Genomic DNA, 16,018 nt, shown 5'->3' on the forward strand with positions numbered 1-16,018 from the left:
GGCTGGTAGGGCAGCCCTCTGCCAGGCATTGGTGTATCAGGTTGATCTGGGACAGGCCTACTTTCCTAGAGGTTGGTGGCCTCCTGAAGTCCCTCTTGTTAGTGGATTCCAGGTACTCTCCTCCTTGTGCTTCAGGGAACAGCTCCCCACAGTCCAGGTGCTCTGAGGGCCAGAAAGACCAGGGCAGGGCTCTGAGTATGCTGGTCTGGGAGGTCAATTCCAGGCACTTCTGGAATTTATGGACTTGAATACTGACACAAAACATTTTCCCACGAGAAAGGAAGGTGAGTTATTTGCAAAAAGTCACTCCACCTTTCAGGCAAATGAGCCACTGGAGGTCCTGCACACCCACCAGTGGGTGGCTGGCTCAATACTTAGTGCCCGGATAGTGCCTCTCTGGCATATGTTGGACATGGCTGTCTTGACATTCCTGGTCTCCCTAATGGCCCAACACCCTGTGCTTCCCACATGGAAGCATTCTGCAATGGTGGGTGTGTGAGCCAACGTGCTGGCCAGCAGGGACACAGTAAGGCACCTGCCTTGTCACACTCTTACCCATTTAGGCCTTTCTGCTCGGGCCCCTCTCAGCCTCTGCCCCAACCTCACTGCTTGAATCATCCAGACACAAGACCTCTCCATGTTCATTTTTATTTAAAGACTCAGAAACACAGGCATCATAGTTTGTCATCACTGTCAATTCTTTCAAAATCACACGCTGACATTTGTGTATAACAAAAACATCGGTGTGTGTGTGTGTGTGTGTGTTTGTGAACTGTGCAAAGTACAAAGAACTTCCCAGCCAGGCAGCTGAACTTGTTTGGGGTACCAGAGCCTGGCATTCACACATTGAGGCTGCCAGGGAACTGGCTGCCCACTGTCTCCCCACTCCACTTCTGAGGCCCTTAGGTTGGACCAGATGTCCCTGTCACTTCAGTGCCTGCGGACCTCAGTGGTGGCTATGGACTCTATGCATTCCTCAAAGCAAGTCACTTTGGCTGCCAAATGCCACTAATAACCAAGATGTGTAAATTGCTGGGTCAGGGTAGAGTGTGAGGGTTCAGACAAGGTGTTGGTTTCATCTTAGTAGCCAAAATGAGTTTGTTCTGTAGGGCCAGATGGTGGTTCCCAGGGCAGGGTGCCGGGATCAAAGGTGCCCCTTCCTCCTTTTTCTCCTCCTGGCTCCCTTGGATTCTGTGTCTGCAGCAATGCCTCAAATCCCTTATTCTCCTCATTGTACTTCCAATCTCTACACCAACATCTGTACTGCCTGATAGGGAAACATTTATTTAAAAAAAAAAAAAAGACAAAATCATCACAAGGTGGTAATTCTGTTCCTGCTCCTCTCTGTGGGCTAAATGGTCATGAAGGCTGATGGGATTTGATTGAATGTGTTTGAAAACAGCCCAGAGCATGGGTGCTGATCGTGCACTTCCCTGCTCTCTGTGAGTCCCACCTGAAAGGATGTCCTGGTGATGGCTGGCCTATGGCATTGCTTCCTCCCCAAGGTCATACCAATGCCTGCCCCAGCTCTGCTGCAAAAGGAGCCAGTTGACACCTTTCAAAGGCACGGGATGCTGGCCCCAACTCTCTGCTGTGAGGGGGTGCTGGGCCCTGCTGGGCTGCTGCCTCACCCACAGTCACTAGGCTGTTCAGCGATTCCTACCTACCACGAGCATCATGTAGGCAGTGGCTCGGAGAGGAAAGAAGATCCAAGTTAGTCTATTTGTTGCTTGGTAACTGTCTTCATTTTTTAAAAAAAGGCTTTCCTTATTATCTGGGGATTTGAGTTAGTTTTGGTCTCACTGGGGAACATGTGTCTCAGCATGTTAATCCACGCACATTTTTGGTGATGGCATGATTTTAAACATGCACATGATTTTTGTGCATTACAGGCAACTAATTTGGCACTGATGGCAAATGGTTACCTTCTGGTTGTCATTAACTCATGTATGGGGCTCCCCAGGTTTAAGCCGGATTTTGTCTTTCTTTGATTCAGAACAAATTTCTCAACTCTTATTAAATCTATGCTCATCTGGAGAAGGGAGAGGAACCTTTGTCTAGGTGTGATATCACCAGCATGGTAGCCACCTGGCAGTAACAAATAGCCAAGTAACATCCCCAAATAGGAACTCTGAAAATAAACATTTGGTATTTCAAAGGCATCACATCAGGCGAGGGAATGTGTTTCTGGATTTTGTTGCATCTTTGAAAACCAGGCAATCTTACATTACCAAAGGCTAATTTAGTCAGCCTAATTTAAACTTGAGTAGTTTTGTAAAAATAAAAAGAGGGGGCTTATGAATTGTGACTTTGAGCTGATAGGAATGTATTCTTAAGGTCTGACTCTCTTGAGAATGAGACTGCCTTCTCCAGTCTGTGTCTGGGAGGTCTGGGCTGCCGGGCTCAGGAGGAGGCTCTGACGGACCCCGCCCGGGACAGGGTGCCAGGATTAAAGATGCCCCTTCCTCCTTTTTCTCCTCCCAGCTCCCTTGGATTCTGGGTCTGCAGCAATGCCTCAAATCCCTTGTTCTCCTCATTGTACTTCCAGTCTCTACACCAACATCTGTACTGCCTGATAGGGAAGCATTTATTTAAAAAAAAAAAAAAAAAGACAAAACCATCACAAGGTGGTAAATCTGAACTCTGGTTAAAAACTGCACATTTCAGTACCAAGAAGTCATATTTTGATTATGCTAATTGTATTCATTTTCTCTAAAGCAATAAAAGGAAAATTCTGCCTTCCTAGGCTGGGGTTGACCTTCATGTTCTTTTTACTGCCACACAAAAGCAATTATAGTGACCCTTCCTTGAAATGGTTCCAGTTCTTGAAAAATAATTACCACTGTCTAGACATAGCACGGAGCTTTGGTAAGGGTTTAAAGAAATTGGTTTTTACCAAACTCCCTCCAACCACTATTTAAGTGGTTCCCTCTTCTCCACGGAGCAGTAGCCAACACTGATGTTGAGTACGTGGGCTTTTCAGAGTTTTCCAAAATTCACATGCTACGTATAAAAATTCTGCCCACTTGATATCAACTTAGATATTTTTTCTTTCAAGCTCAACCAAGTCATTACTGGTTTTACAAAAAGGCAGCACCAGATGTATGAAAAATAGGCAATGTATGACCTATTAGAAATATAGAAAGTCTAACAGCTTTACCTTAAAAAGATGTTGTAAGAAAGAAGCAATGCAAAGGGACAGTGGCGGCAAAAGAAATGTGTGGCTTATAACATGGGCAGGAAACAAAGCCAAGTGCGATCTGGCGCCTGCGATGGGAGCTGTGCGCTGGGCTGGCCCGGGGACCCCACGGACCTGGCGAAGGCCCGGGGCCGGGAACACCCTTGCTGTGCGGCCGGCTGGCAGGTGACTGAGGTATATAGAGAGGTGATGGAGCAATCTGGATCCCCCACAGGAAGCCCTGGGCAGCCCATCGAGGCATCACGCTGACGCCCTGGGCCCTGGGCCCTGGGCCGCCGCCCCTCGGCAGACTCCAGGCTCGGTGGGCAGCCAGCAAGCCCGCCGCCGCTGAGCAGTCCGGCGCGGAGCAAATCAACCCGCATCAGCAGCTTCTCTTTTCAATGACATTTCCTTACAGTTTACGCAGAGGGAAGCGTTTTTGTCGGAGATGCACCCCGGGGCGCGCTCTCGGTTGGGGGCTGTGGGTGGAGGCGCGACCCTGCGTCCCTCAGCTCCCGTCCTCGTCCGGGGTGGCCTGCCGGGAGCCGTGAGAGGGACCCAGGACCCTCGGCGGCCTGGACCTCCTCTCTTCACCCCCTGGGGACCCCGGGGAGCCTCGGTGCCCAGGAGCAGGGTGTGGGGCCGGTCCTCAGAAGCTCTCCACAAAGCTGCCTGGGAAGAGTCCGGTGCGGCCGTTCCTCTGCAGGGTTCCCTTGTACCAGCCGTCCTCTCGCTTCTTGTGCACAAAGACGATGTCACCTTCCTTCAGCTCAATCTCCGCCTCACTCTGGGGAGGGTAGGAGACCACCACGCGGTACCTGGGGGAGACAGACACCATACGGGGTGAGCCTGACCCCAAGGCCTGCTCTCAGGGTCTCTCTCTCTGTTCTTCCCTTCCTTTTCCCTGCCTGTTGTAAATTGTTATAATTTGGGGCTACTTCCTCCGCTTTTAAAAATTTCTACTTAAAAAAAATTTTTTTTACGACCTTTTCATTTTTTATTAAAATTTAAAAGAATTTCCCCTGGTGTCCTCCCAGAGCCCACTCCTGTGGCTGGGACGCTTCCCTCCCTCTCGCCCCTCTCAGACCGCAGTCTCCCCTGGGTGGGGCAGAGGACAGCCACTGTAGTCCCGGGGCAGACACTGGGGGAGGGCAGGACACGTGGCTGCATCCTCAGTTCTGTCCATCCTGGCTGCGTGACCCAGGGCTACCGTCCTCACCTCCAGAGGGTGGGTTTCTTTCTCTGAAGAGCAGGGAAGTGGAGGACACCTCTTAGGTGGTGGCCCCATGTGATGTGCCAGGTGTTCTCGACATCATGTAGGTAAAATGGTCACCCTTTCTAAATGGCTCCGAAAATCTTAAGATGTTATGGCCTTAGCACCTGAACTGGCTGAAATCACATCATAATTGAGGCCCACGCTTTTACATATCTCATTTCTGAAAGACCTGGGTGCTTCCCTGCAGCCTGAGGCCTCTGTGGGGCCCTGTTTTCAGACCAACATGACATAAAATCCAACCAGAGACACGACTGTTCCTGTTGGTCCCTTGAAGGGGAGCTGAGGCCAGAGCTCTGACCCAGCACAGACCCCGGAGGATCCCCTTGGCCACGGCAGGTCCAAGGGATGTGTAGGCACTGCGTGCTGCCACCCTCAGCTCCCTGGATCTGAGAAAAGGTCTGACCCTCTGGCTAGCCCCTCACCAAGAATCTGAAGCCCCTGGGCCAGCACACACCCCACATCCCACACCTGTCCACCAGGCCTCAGAAGACGGTTAAAAACCATCTTCTAGGGGATCCCTGGGTGGCTCAGCAGTTTGGCGCCTGCCTTTGGCCCAGGGCGCGATCCTGGAGTCCCAGGATCGAGTCCCGCGTCGGGCTCCTGGTGCATGGAGCCTGCTTCTCCCTCTGCCTGTGTCTCTGCCTCTCTCTCTCTGTGTGTGTGTCTATCATAAATAAATAAATAAATCTTTAAAAAAAAAAAAGTCTTCTAAAATACCACCAGGGGCCAAGGAATGCATGCCCTGGTGCCTGTATCTCTCAGTGTTTCTCAGCCTGGCTGCTGTCACCTGTCCCCATTCTCCAGCCGGCTACACCGCTGACCCCTCAGGGAGCATCTCAGGGGCAGATCCCCGATGCCAGCCCGTCTGGTAACTATCATGAGCGGCGCTGCGAGGCACCCACCTGCCCCACGGCGCACGGAGGCGGCTCCCGGGCAGCAGCCAAGTCCTGACTGCAGCTGGGCTTTGTGGCTGGCAGGGGCAGCTGCTCCCCACTCCTGAAAAGCCCCAGCTGAAAGTCAGTGCAGAGCCCCGCATCCGGAGGGCTATCCTGGGGGTCCCTCCAGGGCACAGAGCTTGCCCACTCTGGCTGCCCGCCAGACCCTTGCCCACCAGACCCTTCAGTCGGTGTCCGTCAGGGGCTGTGCGGTGCAAACATCGGCGGCCTTCCCCTGCACTCGGGACGGCGGTGTGCTCAGTGCCCTCTGAACGCCTGCGCACTCCCCCACCGCCCGCTTGCTCGGGCTCCGTTCTGCAGGCTGCTGTTGCCCGCCACCTCCCTCGCCGTCTCTCTGGGGCTCACCGGTCCACGGGCCGGCCGGGACCCATGCGGTGCCCACGGTAGGTCTCCTGCACTGGCAGGGGCAGGCGAGCTGGGGTCAGCAGCACCTATCACCCCACACTCTGGTTGTGCCCCCGGCCTACAACCAGCCCAGTACATAGGAGTGCAGTGACTGTGTGCCCGAGGGGACCTGGGGGGGGCCTGGAGAGGGCCTAGGGGCCAGAGGGTGTCGTGGTCAGCCCAGGGCAGGAGCAGCCTGGGAGCCTGGCGGGAGGGGTGAGGCAGCCGCTGGCCGAGGGCAGCTTCTGCTGCTGCTGTGGAGGCTGGGCAGGGTGAGTAGCTGGACTGTGGCCACGCAAACCACCTGGCGCACAGCCTCCCTGCCCAGGGTGTATACCTCACCTCCTGCTGTTGGCCTCTGGCCACAGGAGGGAACACCGGCCAGACGAATGGCCAGGAGCTGGGTGACCCATGGCCTTCAGGGTCCCCCATGAGTAGGGGAGGAGCCGTGTGCTGGGGGGGGTGCTGCTGGGCCTCAGAGGGGCACCCCCAGCACACACTGTCTGCTGCTGTCTCCTGGCAGGAGAGGAGGGAAGATGTTCCCTGGGCTGCCAGCTGTTGTCTGTGCCCCCATCAGCACAACCACACGAGTGCCCCTGAAGGAGACCATTGGGTGTCCCAGCAGCTCTGTCCTGAGGACTGTCAAGGGGCTCTCTGCACGGGGCCTCTGACCTGTATGTTCTGGTTTGGAAGAAACCAGGACATTATAAAACACGTCAGCATTTCTTAAAAGTTCGGCCACAGACTGCAGGACCCGTGGGTCAGGTTTCTGGCTCTATCCTGGACCTACTGATGAATCTCTGATGGGTCCAGGAAGTAGATTTTCTACCAGTTATATGGACGAATGTTTGCCTGCTGCTGTCTGAGAGTCAAGGTCAAAGTGCCAGCAAATCTTCATTCTTCAGCCACCTGCTGACAGGGCCTGGGGCGCTGGCCCATCAGAGGAGGACTGGGAAGTCACAGCTTGCAGCAGCCTGGCTTGCTCCGGGCTGTGAGGGCAGGGGGCAGAGAGCAAGGTGGCTCCTGGGGCCAACCTGGCAGGCCAGCAGGAAGGAAGCAGGGCCAGCCAGGCAAGCTAAGTGCTCTGCAACAGCTGCAGGTAAGGGAGGGCTGGGCCAGTTCTCACTGCTGTCTCTGGACTTCAGAAACTGGCTTTTAGGGTACAAAGGAGGAAAGAAAAGACAGTATGCCTCCCACCCTCCTCCCAGCCCTGAAACTGTATATGGCTGCCTGCAGCCCCCCCTTGGAGGACAGATGGCCACTGTGTGGATGGGGTCTGTGAGAGCGACCAGCACTGCAAAGCCTGCACCCTCCCACGCCTCTGGCAGCCAGGCTGTGTATGCGACGGGCGGGACCAGGGCTGGCCTACCTGTGGCTCTCTGCTACCCTCTACCTCTTCTCCAGACACCCACCTCCCTCTCTTCCCCGAGGAAGAAAAGGCAAAGAATAACATGATTCCTCAGACTTCAGACACAAGTTTTGGCTTTTGCCTCAACTGCCAGATGTGAAACAACAAGCAACTCTGAAAATGTAATTTGCTAGAAAAAATAGTAATTTGGTGCTTCTGAGCAATTCAATGATTTAATGAGCCCAGATGGATGATGTGGGCCTTATGCTAAGAGTTGGGCATTTAACGTTTCTGTCCAGATCATTCCAAGACTGAGCTATTTTTCCTGATAGTCCCTGTTATAGACACAAAGGGCCACATGAACAGTTAAGGACAGCAGCTCCTCCCGGGCTAGGACTGTGGTGTCACCAGTCATGAGACAGCCCCGTGCTGAGTAAAGGTCATGTCAACCACGGATCACTTCCAGACACAGAACTCAGGAAACCAGAAGGCTGAACGTCACGATGAATTCTTACTCCTGCACCTTGCAAGTAGCTTTACGTGTGAGGTGTGGAGTGTCCTCAGCAAATGTGTCATCTGCAACTCCCTGACAACGTGGGTGCCAGGGGGCACTCCAAGGGGCAGGCTCTTCGGAGCACTTGCTTCTGGGCTGTTGAGGATGTGTGATTCCCAAGCTGGTAGACTGTGATCATGGCAGAGCAGGGCCCTCTAGGAGCCTGGAAATAAGCGTATGTCTTCATCTTGAACACTAAACTCCACCATCGTCACACGTATTATTAGTTGCCTGTTGCTGCTGTAACAAATTTCCACAGAATCAGGGGCACCATTCAGCATAAATTTCTTACTCAGAGTTCCTTAGGTCAGACATCCAATCCAGTCTCCTACCCTGGGTTCCTTCTGGAGGCTCTAGGGAGAATGCACTTCCCCCTCCATAAGCTCCTAGAAGCTTCCTGCATTCCTGGCTGGACACTCCTTCCTCCACTTCAAAGCCAGCAATGGCCACTGGAGTCCTCACTGCATCACTCTGACCCTCTGTGCTGCCTTCTTCTTCTACCTACAAGGACTCTGTGGTCACACTGGGCCCAGATAATCCAGGATCATCTCTCCATTTTAGATCCAGCTGGTTGGCAACCTTATTCTGCCTGCAGCCTTCATTCCTTGAGATCATGTGAGGCCACACAGTCATGGTTTGGGGGATTAGGGCATAGACATCTTTGGGAAGCCATTATTCTGCCAACTATGACACATAACAGATCAAAGCCAAACATCTCTGAAATCCTAACAAAGCCAAACAATTCACAGGCTGGTTAGAGGTGAGGATAAATATATTGAGTGTGTGAGTACGTGAGAAAAACGACTTTCCAATCAAAAGTGGAGGAGGGGGTGCCAGTCAGCACCGGAGGGGTCATCACGTTATTCTTATGTATGTCACACCATTGCACATTATTACATATATTATTTCATATATTATTACTGTTCTTTTTTATGCATTCATGATTTCCTAGGTTTGGATCCATGTGTTTTACAAATATTATAACTACAAATAGATATTAATATCTGTACTTTGTATGTGGGGGAATGGGGACTCGAAGAAGTAAGACACCTATTTGGGTGAACTGGCTGGTAAGTGGTAAGCGTGCCCATTTCTCAGAGCCACTGCACAACTTCCCCAAAGTGTGAGAGCCAGGAGGGAGGCATCCAGAGGCTGGGGCAGTGGGACGGCTGGCTCGAGAAGTCCGCCACACCTGCCCAGGCTCGGCACATCCCTGCCAGGGAGACGAGGCATTAGACAATGGCACTGGGTCCAGTGACTATACCACTCTTATGTATTCCCGAAGTACCTTCCAGAAATGTGATTCCCTGCACACTGTCCATAGGGCATAATATATCCAGATGGCCCAAAGATTAGGTTTGCAAGGAAGACTTAGTAATGGGCACTCTGGTTTACACATTAGGCCTGTGGTTTTGGTGCCTATGGGTCTCCTGAGGGCTGGGCCTGCCCCTGGGGAGCTGACTTGCAGGCCTGGCCCCATGGGCCTGGGGGTAGCTCTCCAGGGTTTACTCTCCTGGGTGGCCTCCCTCCAGCCCACACTTCCTCCCTGTGGGAGCAATGTCTTCCTGAATCCTCAGGGGGGAAATGGAGAGACCTGAGGGAGTGTGTACATAGGAGACACCCACACGCAGCAGCCAGAGACCAGCCGCTCCACTCAGGGTGAGGGAAGCCCCTCCTCAGCATGCCGGTGGCAGACACCTCCTGGGAGTGTGAGCCCCGGGTGCCCTTTGTCTTCCTTTCACCGTGAACTGTAAGGTGGCCTTGCACACGCAGGCACTCTACAGACCTGTGGCATCTGCAGCAGGGAGTCTTGTTACAGCTGCTCCCCTCCAGCTGCAAGCTAAGTTTTATTCAGGAACCTGCAGTGCTCTAGGCCAAGTGCTTTCTGGACCTGCCCCAGCCTGGAGATGAAGCCTTTGCATTGTGAAACCCTTACTCCGACCTGCTGGGGCTCCCCAGGACATGAGGCAGCCTATGGGCTGTACAGGGTGAGGGAAGGGGGCATCTGGGGGCTTATTAGGCAGTCGTTGGTTTCAAGCTGTATTTTGAAAACTCTCATCACTAATGAGCTGCACGGCGTGCTGGGGACAAGCAGGGTGCCAAGAATCTCTGGGTACAATAAGCCCTGATTAGATGGAATATTCACAGAATGAGAGTAATTCTCTGAACTTTCTAGTTAATCAGAGACTTTCATGATTTTTTAGAATAGGTCTTTTAAGACCTTTTATTAAGGCGTCTGGAAGTTGAGGGATGTGAGGAGAACAGAAACCCAGGGGAGATATGAGAGCATGTCTGAAATACCTAGGTCTGTCCTTCTCAGGAGCCACCAGCTTTGTGATCCGAGGCAAAGGGACTGGGAGCCACATTCAGAAATCACAGGCAGCTGGTGGTTGGTCTTGTGGAAGGAAGAAGGTTCTGACATGAAAGAGCCACACAGTTGGAGGAGGCTCCCTGGAGGGAAGGAGAAAGAGAGAGAGAAGTGTGTACGTGTGTGTGGTGTGTGTATGGCATGTGTGTGCACATGTGTGGTGTGTGTGTGGAGTGTGCACATGTACGTGTGTGTGGTGTTTGGGGGGGTCTCTGTGTGTGTGCGTGTGTGGTGCGTGTATGTGTGCATGTATGTACCGTATGGTGTGGGGCATGGTGTGGTACGGTGAGCCCGGTCTCCTCGGGGCTGGGGATGTGCAGAGGGGAAGGCAGCTCATGGCAGTGGGCCCTGCAGTGACTGAGTCTGCACAGCAGGTGTAGGTCAGACACACAGGGCCGTGGTCACCTGTGGAGCACATGTAGGCGTCCTGGCAGGGCAAGATCCATGCAGTTTAAAGGATAGAGACACCCAGATCCCTCGGTGGGCAGATGATACATTGGGGCGACTGCTGACTGTGCTCCTCAGAGCGGCTGGGGAGCCCTGGGTTCAGTCCCTGGCTCAGCTGCTACCGAGCTGTGTGGTGTTGGGCCAATCCCTTAGCCTCTCAACAATCCTCAGCTTCCCATCTATGGGATGGGATGTGCTCTAGAGCTCCCATGAGGGCGGAGGTACCAAGCACAAGGCCCTCGGAGCAAGGTGGGACGCTGTGGGCCCAGCCTGGGATTTGCGGCTGGCACCACACCGCCTGCAGAGCGTCTGAGTGGCACGTCACCCCTGCTAGCTCTCGCTCTAGAAGTGGGTGGGAGCACGGCCCTGCTACGGCTGTGTCAGGGACCCCCAGGCCCTGCCACATGGGGAGCCCGGCGCCCGAGCCCGGAGCACCAACCCGGCCCCACGCCCACCCACCAGGTCTGCCTGCGGTGGTCCGTGTGGCCTGAGAGCCAAGAGTACCACCATCGGTTTTTTAAATGGTTGAAAAGCAAATCAAAATATGAATATTTCAGGACACAAGAAAATCACATGAAATTTAAATTCCCGGGGCCGTAAGTGGAGTCTTACCAGGAAACCCACACCCACCATTTCTGTGTTGTCTGCAGCTGCCTTCCCACTGTCACGGCCCAGCTGAGTGGTGGCAGCAGACCCCATGACATCTGCAGCATCCACCATCTGGGCCTTGACTGAAGAGGTGCATCTTCCCTCATCTACACGGAACCTCGGCCAGCCCGGCCTTGGTGCCAGAGGTCAGTGGGCGCTGGGGATAGCGGTGGCCTTCCCACCCCAGGCACCAGGGGATGCAGGAGAGGGCTGGCCGACATCAGTGTGGCAAAACAGGGCAAGGATCCTGACACATGCCAGGATCGCCTGCTCAGGAGGCCACTCGCAGTCTTACCACTTACACAGTGCTCGCTTAGAAGGGAGAGCTCATTCCCTCTCCGTGCGGTGCCCTCTAACCCTTATGTGAAGCTCTCGAAGGACCCGTCCACTGGGGGTGGGGGGGACACCAGCCTCCAGCCTTGGTAAAGTTCAACACCTAAGGCTCCTCAGGGGACCCAGTTTATTGCTCTGTACAACTCTAGGCTTAACTGTGAAATTCCTGGTTTTGGTAGAAAAGCAAATAAATATTGGCAATTTTGTGTGGTTCAACCCAAAAGATTATATACCTTGAAGCCAGATTGGGGGTGATGCTTTCTAATGTTAAGGTGTCAGAGCTGCTTCCGGGGTGGGGCACACAGACCACGGGATCAGCCTGGGGGTTCAGTCCAGGGGTTGAGGGGGTGTGGTCCCTCACCAACGTCATTGCTCACTCTCTGGGCTCAGGACCCCATCAGTGCCAAATTTCCTGACGAATCTCTTGCAAATCCTAAACTCAGGACCCCGGTGGATTCAGAATGTGAAATATGTTCCCTTCTTTCCCAAGTGTGTTTTATCTGATCCTTACCAACCAAGCTCAGGAACCGAGCAGATGTGGGTAAGAGGGACGTTTGGTCAATTTAATCTGAAGATCCCCTTGTCACTGTTCTCCCCAAATGGCTCCCATCTCGGAGACTAGCCCACACCAAGGTTCCAGAGGACGTGAGCCCTGCCCCCACCCTTACCTCTCCCTGGACAAAGGCTTGGGCTCCGGACGGATGGCAGCCATGGAGAGAGGTGCTTGCCTGGAGGGGGATGAGGAGAAGTTCAGATCCAAGGAGCCTGCCTTTCTGTGCAGCGGCTCCATCCCCACAGCACCCTGCATCTCACTCTCTATGGGGCAGGAGCCTGCCCTGCCATGCATGGACAGCGAGGACACTTCGGGCCCCACGGCACCCTGGAGTGAGGTGTCTGCTGCCACCTGGGCTTCGTGGGTTGGAGAGATGGACGGTGGGGAGCGGGATTTCTTCTTGGTGGAAGCCCCAGCGAGAAGCTTCAGCAGCCCACTCTTCTTCTCTTTCTGGAAAGACACACAGAATTGAAACCCAGTGGGTTAACACCCCTACGTTATCAAGTGGTAAGGGAAGTATAATCTTACTTATACAACATATACAACATAATCTTGTAAAGCACCGGTGCAGGTGCCCAGAGCAAACCCAGGAGGCCTGGGGGCAGGCGGAAGGCACTGGTCCCAGGGGAGGAAGCTGTGGGGGCGCCCTTCTCTACAACATCCCCCCTTGCCATCGAGGACCACCCCAGACTGGCATCCTCACTGGCTGAGTCAGAGGGGCCAACAGTCAACATGATTTGGTTCTCGTTACCCAGGACGGGAGTGTAAGCATTCTCCGTCAGGATCCTGAGATCCACTCCTTCGGCCCTTGGGTTTATAGAACCAAAGCCCATGTGTCCTGCACACATCTTTGGAAACTCTGGGCAGCACTGTAAGCACACCTTCCTCTGCACATAATTGACTGTACCACATGGGAAACCTGAGTGTTATGTGTGCATGTACGTGTGCAAGCGTGTGCCCTGCATATATTCCCTGAGAAAGTCATGTGTGGGCGGGAAGGACCACTTGTCCCAGAATCCAGGGCAGCTCCCCAGGAGGGCGTCCCCTTCGTGGGAAACATCCCGATGAAATATCTTCACCTAGCAGGTGGCTTTGTTATTTTAAGAGGAAGGGCTGCTATGGGATGTGACAACCTTCAGGTAATGGCCCTTCACACACAAAACAAATGACCTGGTCAGAAGAATCTGCCGCCACAGTCACGAGGCCATCCATACGCTGTCCCACTAGACGTGCAGAGCTCTCCTGCACCAGAGCTCGCCCCCAGCTCTCACGGAGGATTCCTCATCACGCACCACAAAGTCCCCCGCCGGCGGGACGATGGGCAGAGTCTGTACTGGAGATGCCCTCAGTGCACCCTCACGTCCTGGGGCTCAGGGCAAGCTCTTGATGGGTAACGGAGAGACAGACCCAGAGAAGGGTCCAGCCGTGTCCTCGGGTGCCCCGGCCCAGCCACCCTCTCTGCCCTGAACCCTTCGTATCACTGTCAGCAGTCGGCACGCCGGCCTCCCTCAGCTTGTGCCAATCCATGGAAGCACATGCAAGGAAGCGTGTGAACGCTGCCACTGAGTGATGTATGTGTGTGAAAGAGAAAGTGTGTACAAGTGCTTCTAGATCAATCCAATTGCCCTGGAACTGGAGTACTTGTATGGCCTTACTCGAGTTTAGTTTTCTTTTTACAGATTTTATTTATTTATGCAAGAGAAAGAGCACTCAAGAGACAGTAAGCACGAACAGGGGTGGGGGGTGGAGGGCAGAGGGAGAGGCAGACACCTTGCTGAGCAGGGAGCCCCACTTGGGGTTCAGCTCCAGGACTCCGAGATCATAACCTGAGCTGAAGGCAGACGCTGAACCAACTGCACCCCCCAGATATCTCTAGAGTTTGGTTTTCTAATGTTTTGGGGGAATCAGGTGGCAGGGGCTATGGGCACATGGCGTAGAACACACGCAAGTCTGAAACTGTAGCCACTGAGTCAGCGATGGCCACAGAAGAGTCTGCTTTGGTCACTGGGCTGAGCAGACCCGGAGCTGGGCTGACAAGATTTCCTCTTCCCACCTTCCTTGTCTGCATGGTTAGAGGCCCCTGGGGATAGCGGGCACGTATCAAAGGATGTGCACGTCCTTAAGCTAAGCCAGTAACACTTTAGCCTGAACGAGTCCATGTTTTTCTCCACTCTTAGCATTGATAGTGAAAGAAAGAATGGAAGCGGATGTCCTGAATACTGTCCCTGGTGAGGAGTTGCTGGCAGGGCGAGCAGACTGGTGGCAGCAGGTGGGCGTAGGGTAACATGAAGAAGGGAACCCCCCGTCTGTTGATGATGTCCTGCTTCCATAGGCATCAGCGCTGGGACACACTTAGGAGAGTTTCACGAGTGTGGCCACGAGGGGGCGCAACACAGCTGGCTCAGAGGCATCCTTGTCTCCCAAGTAGCAGGGGCTCCCGAGCCCACTACCAAGAGGTGCTGGCCGCTGGCCATGTGTGTCCGGCTTCTCATGACAACAGTCTGCTCACCCAAGGCCACAAAGGGGAGGGCCCTGGAGGTGGGCGGGGTGGTGTCTGACGGTCCCCGGCCCTCTGGGAGCTCCGGAAGGCTGAGCCTGCCCAGGGGATCTAAGGAGCCATGTGGACCCCCACACCAAACACCCAGACACGGTTAGGTCAAGTCTCACGAAAGCTACGTGTGATCAAATGTTCACATCCCAGGTACTAATCCAGTGGGATGGCGAAGCTGCAGACTACAAGCGAGAATAATTTAATCTACAGCCCTGACAGTCTACCCTGAGCAATGCTGCCAGCGCTGTGGTCAGAGGGGCCCTGCGTGGGAAAGCACCGCCACAGAGACTGTCCCCATCACCCCAGACAGCACCTGTCTCTCCTCCATTCACAGCCAGCGTCCCTGACCTCTTCTACATGTGACATAAAAGTGGAAGGAGACAGAACGAGGATGTGCCCAGGGCTAGCGGGGAGCTGCCTCTTAGAGTTTCAGGGGTGAAACCACAGCCCTACCTGAGACACCCCAGCAGGTTACAAAATAAAAAAGGAAGGGCCGAGGGCCCAGTGTCAACTAGCATGACAGCTCCTGTGGATCACATGGTGGTGTCCTTCTGTCTCATGGGCAGAGAAGAGGTTTGGCCAACAAACGCCCTCTTGCAAGGCACCACTGAGGGACAGAAAGCCCTGGAGCTGTGGGCCAGGCCCCGGTGGGTGTGCTGCAAGGGACACAAGACAGAGCCACTGGGCTACGGAGCAGGTTTGCAGGGAATTCTGGCCTTAGTTGTGCTCTGGAAAGAGGTGCATGAATGTGAGGGGTAATTTTCCTGCCTTAGTTCTCCACGATCAAATATGACAGATCATTCTCTTAATTTGACTTTGGCAAACACGGATATCACGACTGGAAAAAGCCTCTCCTTTGCCGTCCACGACAGAATTCTGCTAATGCCTTAAGTACTGGGGGATTACAAATGGCTGTGGAATTTGGTGAACTAGCAATTCCATGCACACAGAATTCACGAACATGTGGGTAGGTGTTCCAAGCCCTTCCCCTGGCGGTGGTCCAATTTTGGTGACACAGGTAAGAATCCACTCATGAGACTCTGAAGGTGGCAGGGAACAGACTTGCTGATCAATTTTAGGAGCAACGCCATGGGACAGTAAGAAGTTTTAGAGGACACAATTTCAGGTTAATCTGGACAAAAGGAAGATGGATTTGTTGGGGTTTCTTCTGGGACCAAGACTAAATTAGGGACTTTCCTGAGCCCAGTCAGGTGCAGAGAATGGTGATCCTGCAATGGTTTTGGGGGCGGCCCTTTCAGGTATGCTGCCAGAGTCCCTGCTGCCCTGCACAATTTCCTGCCTGCATCTGCACCTCCCTCTATGGCCTGCCTTCCCCTCTCCAGAGGAGGAACACTTTCTATCCCAAGGCCACAGGGCAGCCATTTCAGCCTTGTGGGGGACCCTGAACAGTCTGAGCTGTGGG

General features: G+C 53.8%; 1 protein-coding gene across 6 annotated transcripts in view; it reads right to left on the minus strand.

Annotated features, from left to right (window-relative positions):
• Positions 1 to 634: 634 nt before the first annotated feature.
• The window catches only part of SH3RF3 (SH3 domain containing ring finger 3), a 355,665-nt gene continuing 340,281 nt past the window's right edge, over positions 635 to 16,018 (minus strand). For 2 of the 6 annotated variants that reach the window (XM_049115371.1, XM_049115370.1), the window contains 3 exons: positions 12,305 to 12,494; positions 12,160 to 12,219; positions 635 to 3,996 (listed from right to left, as the gene is read on the minus strand). In XM_049115371.1, coding sequence (XP_048971328.1) covers positions 3,828 to 3,996; positions 12,160 to 12,219; positions 12,305 to 12,494 — 419 coding nt within the window. In that variant the 3' untranslated portion in view covers positions 635 to 3,827. Of the gene's footprint in view, positions 3,997 to 9,996; positions 10,147 to 12,159; positions 12,495 to 16,018 lie in introns of all 6 variants that reach the window. The other 4 variants (XM_035696094.2, XM_049115368.1, XM_049115369.1 and 1 more) reach the window with 3 other exon arrangements.

Source organism: Canis lupus, chromosome 10 (genome assembly GCF_003254725.2).
Source record: "Canis lupus dingo isolate Sandy chromosome 10, ASM325472v2, whole genome shotgun sequence".
Classification (NCBI taxonomy): domain Eukaryota; kingdom Metazoa; phylum Chordata; class Mammalia; order Carnivora; family Canidae; genus Canis; species Canis lupus.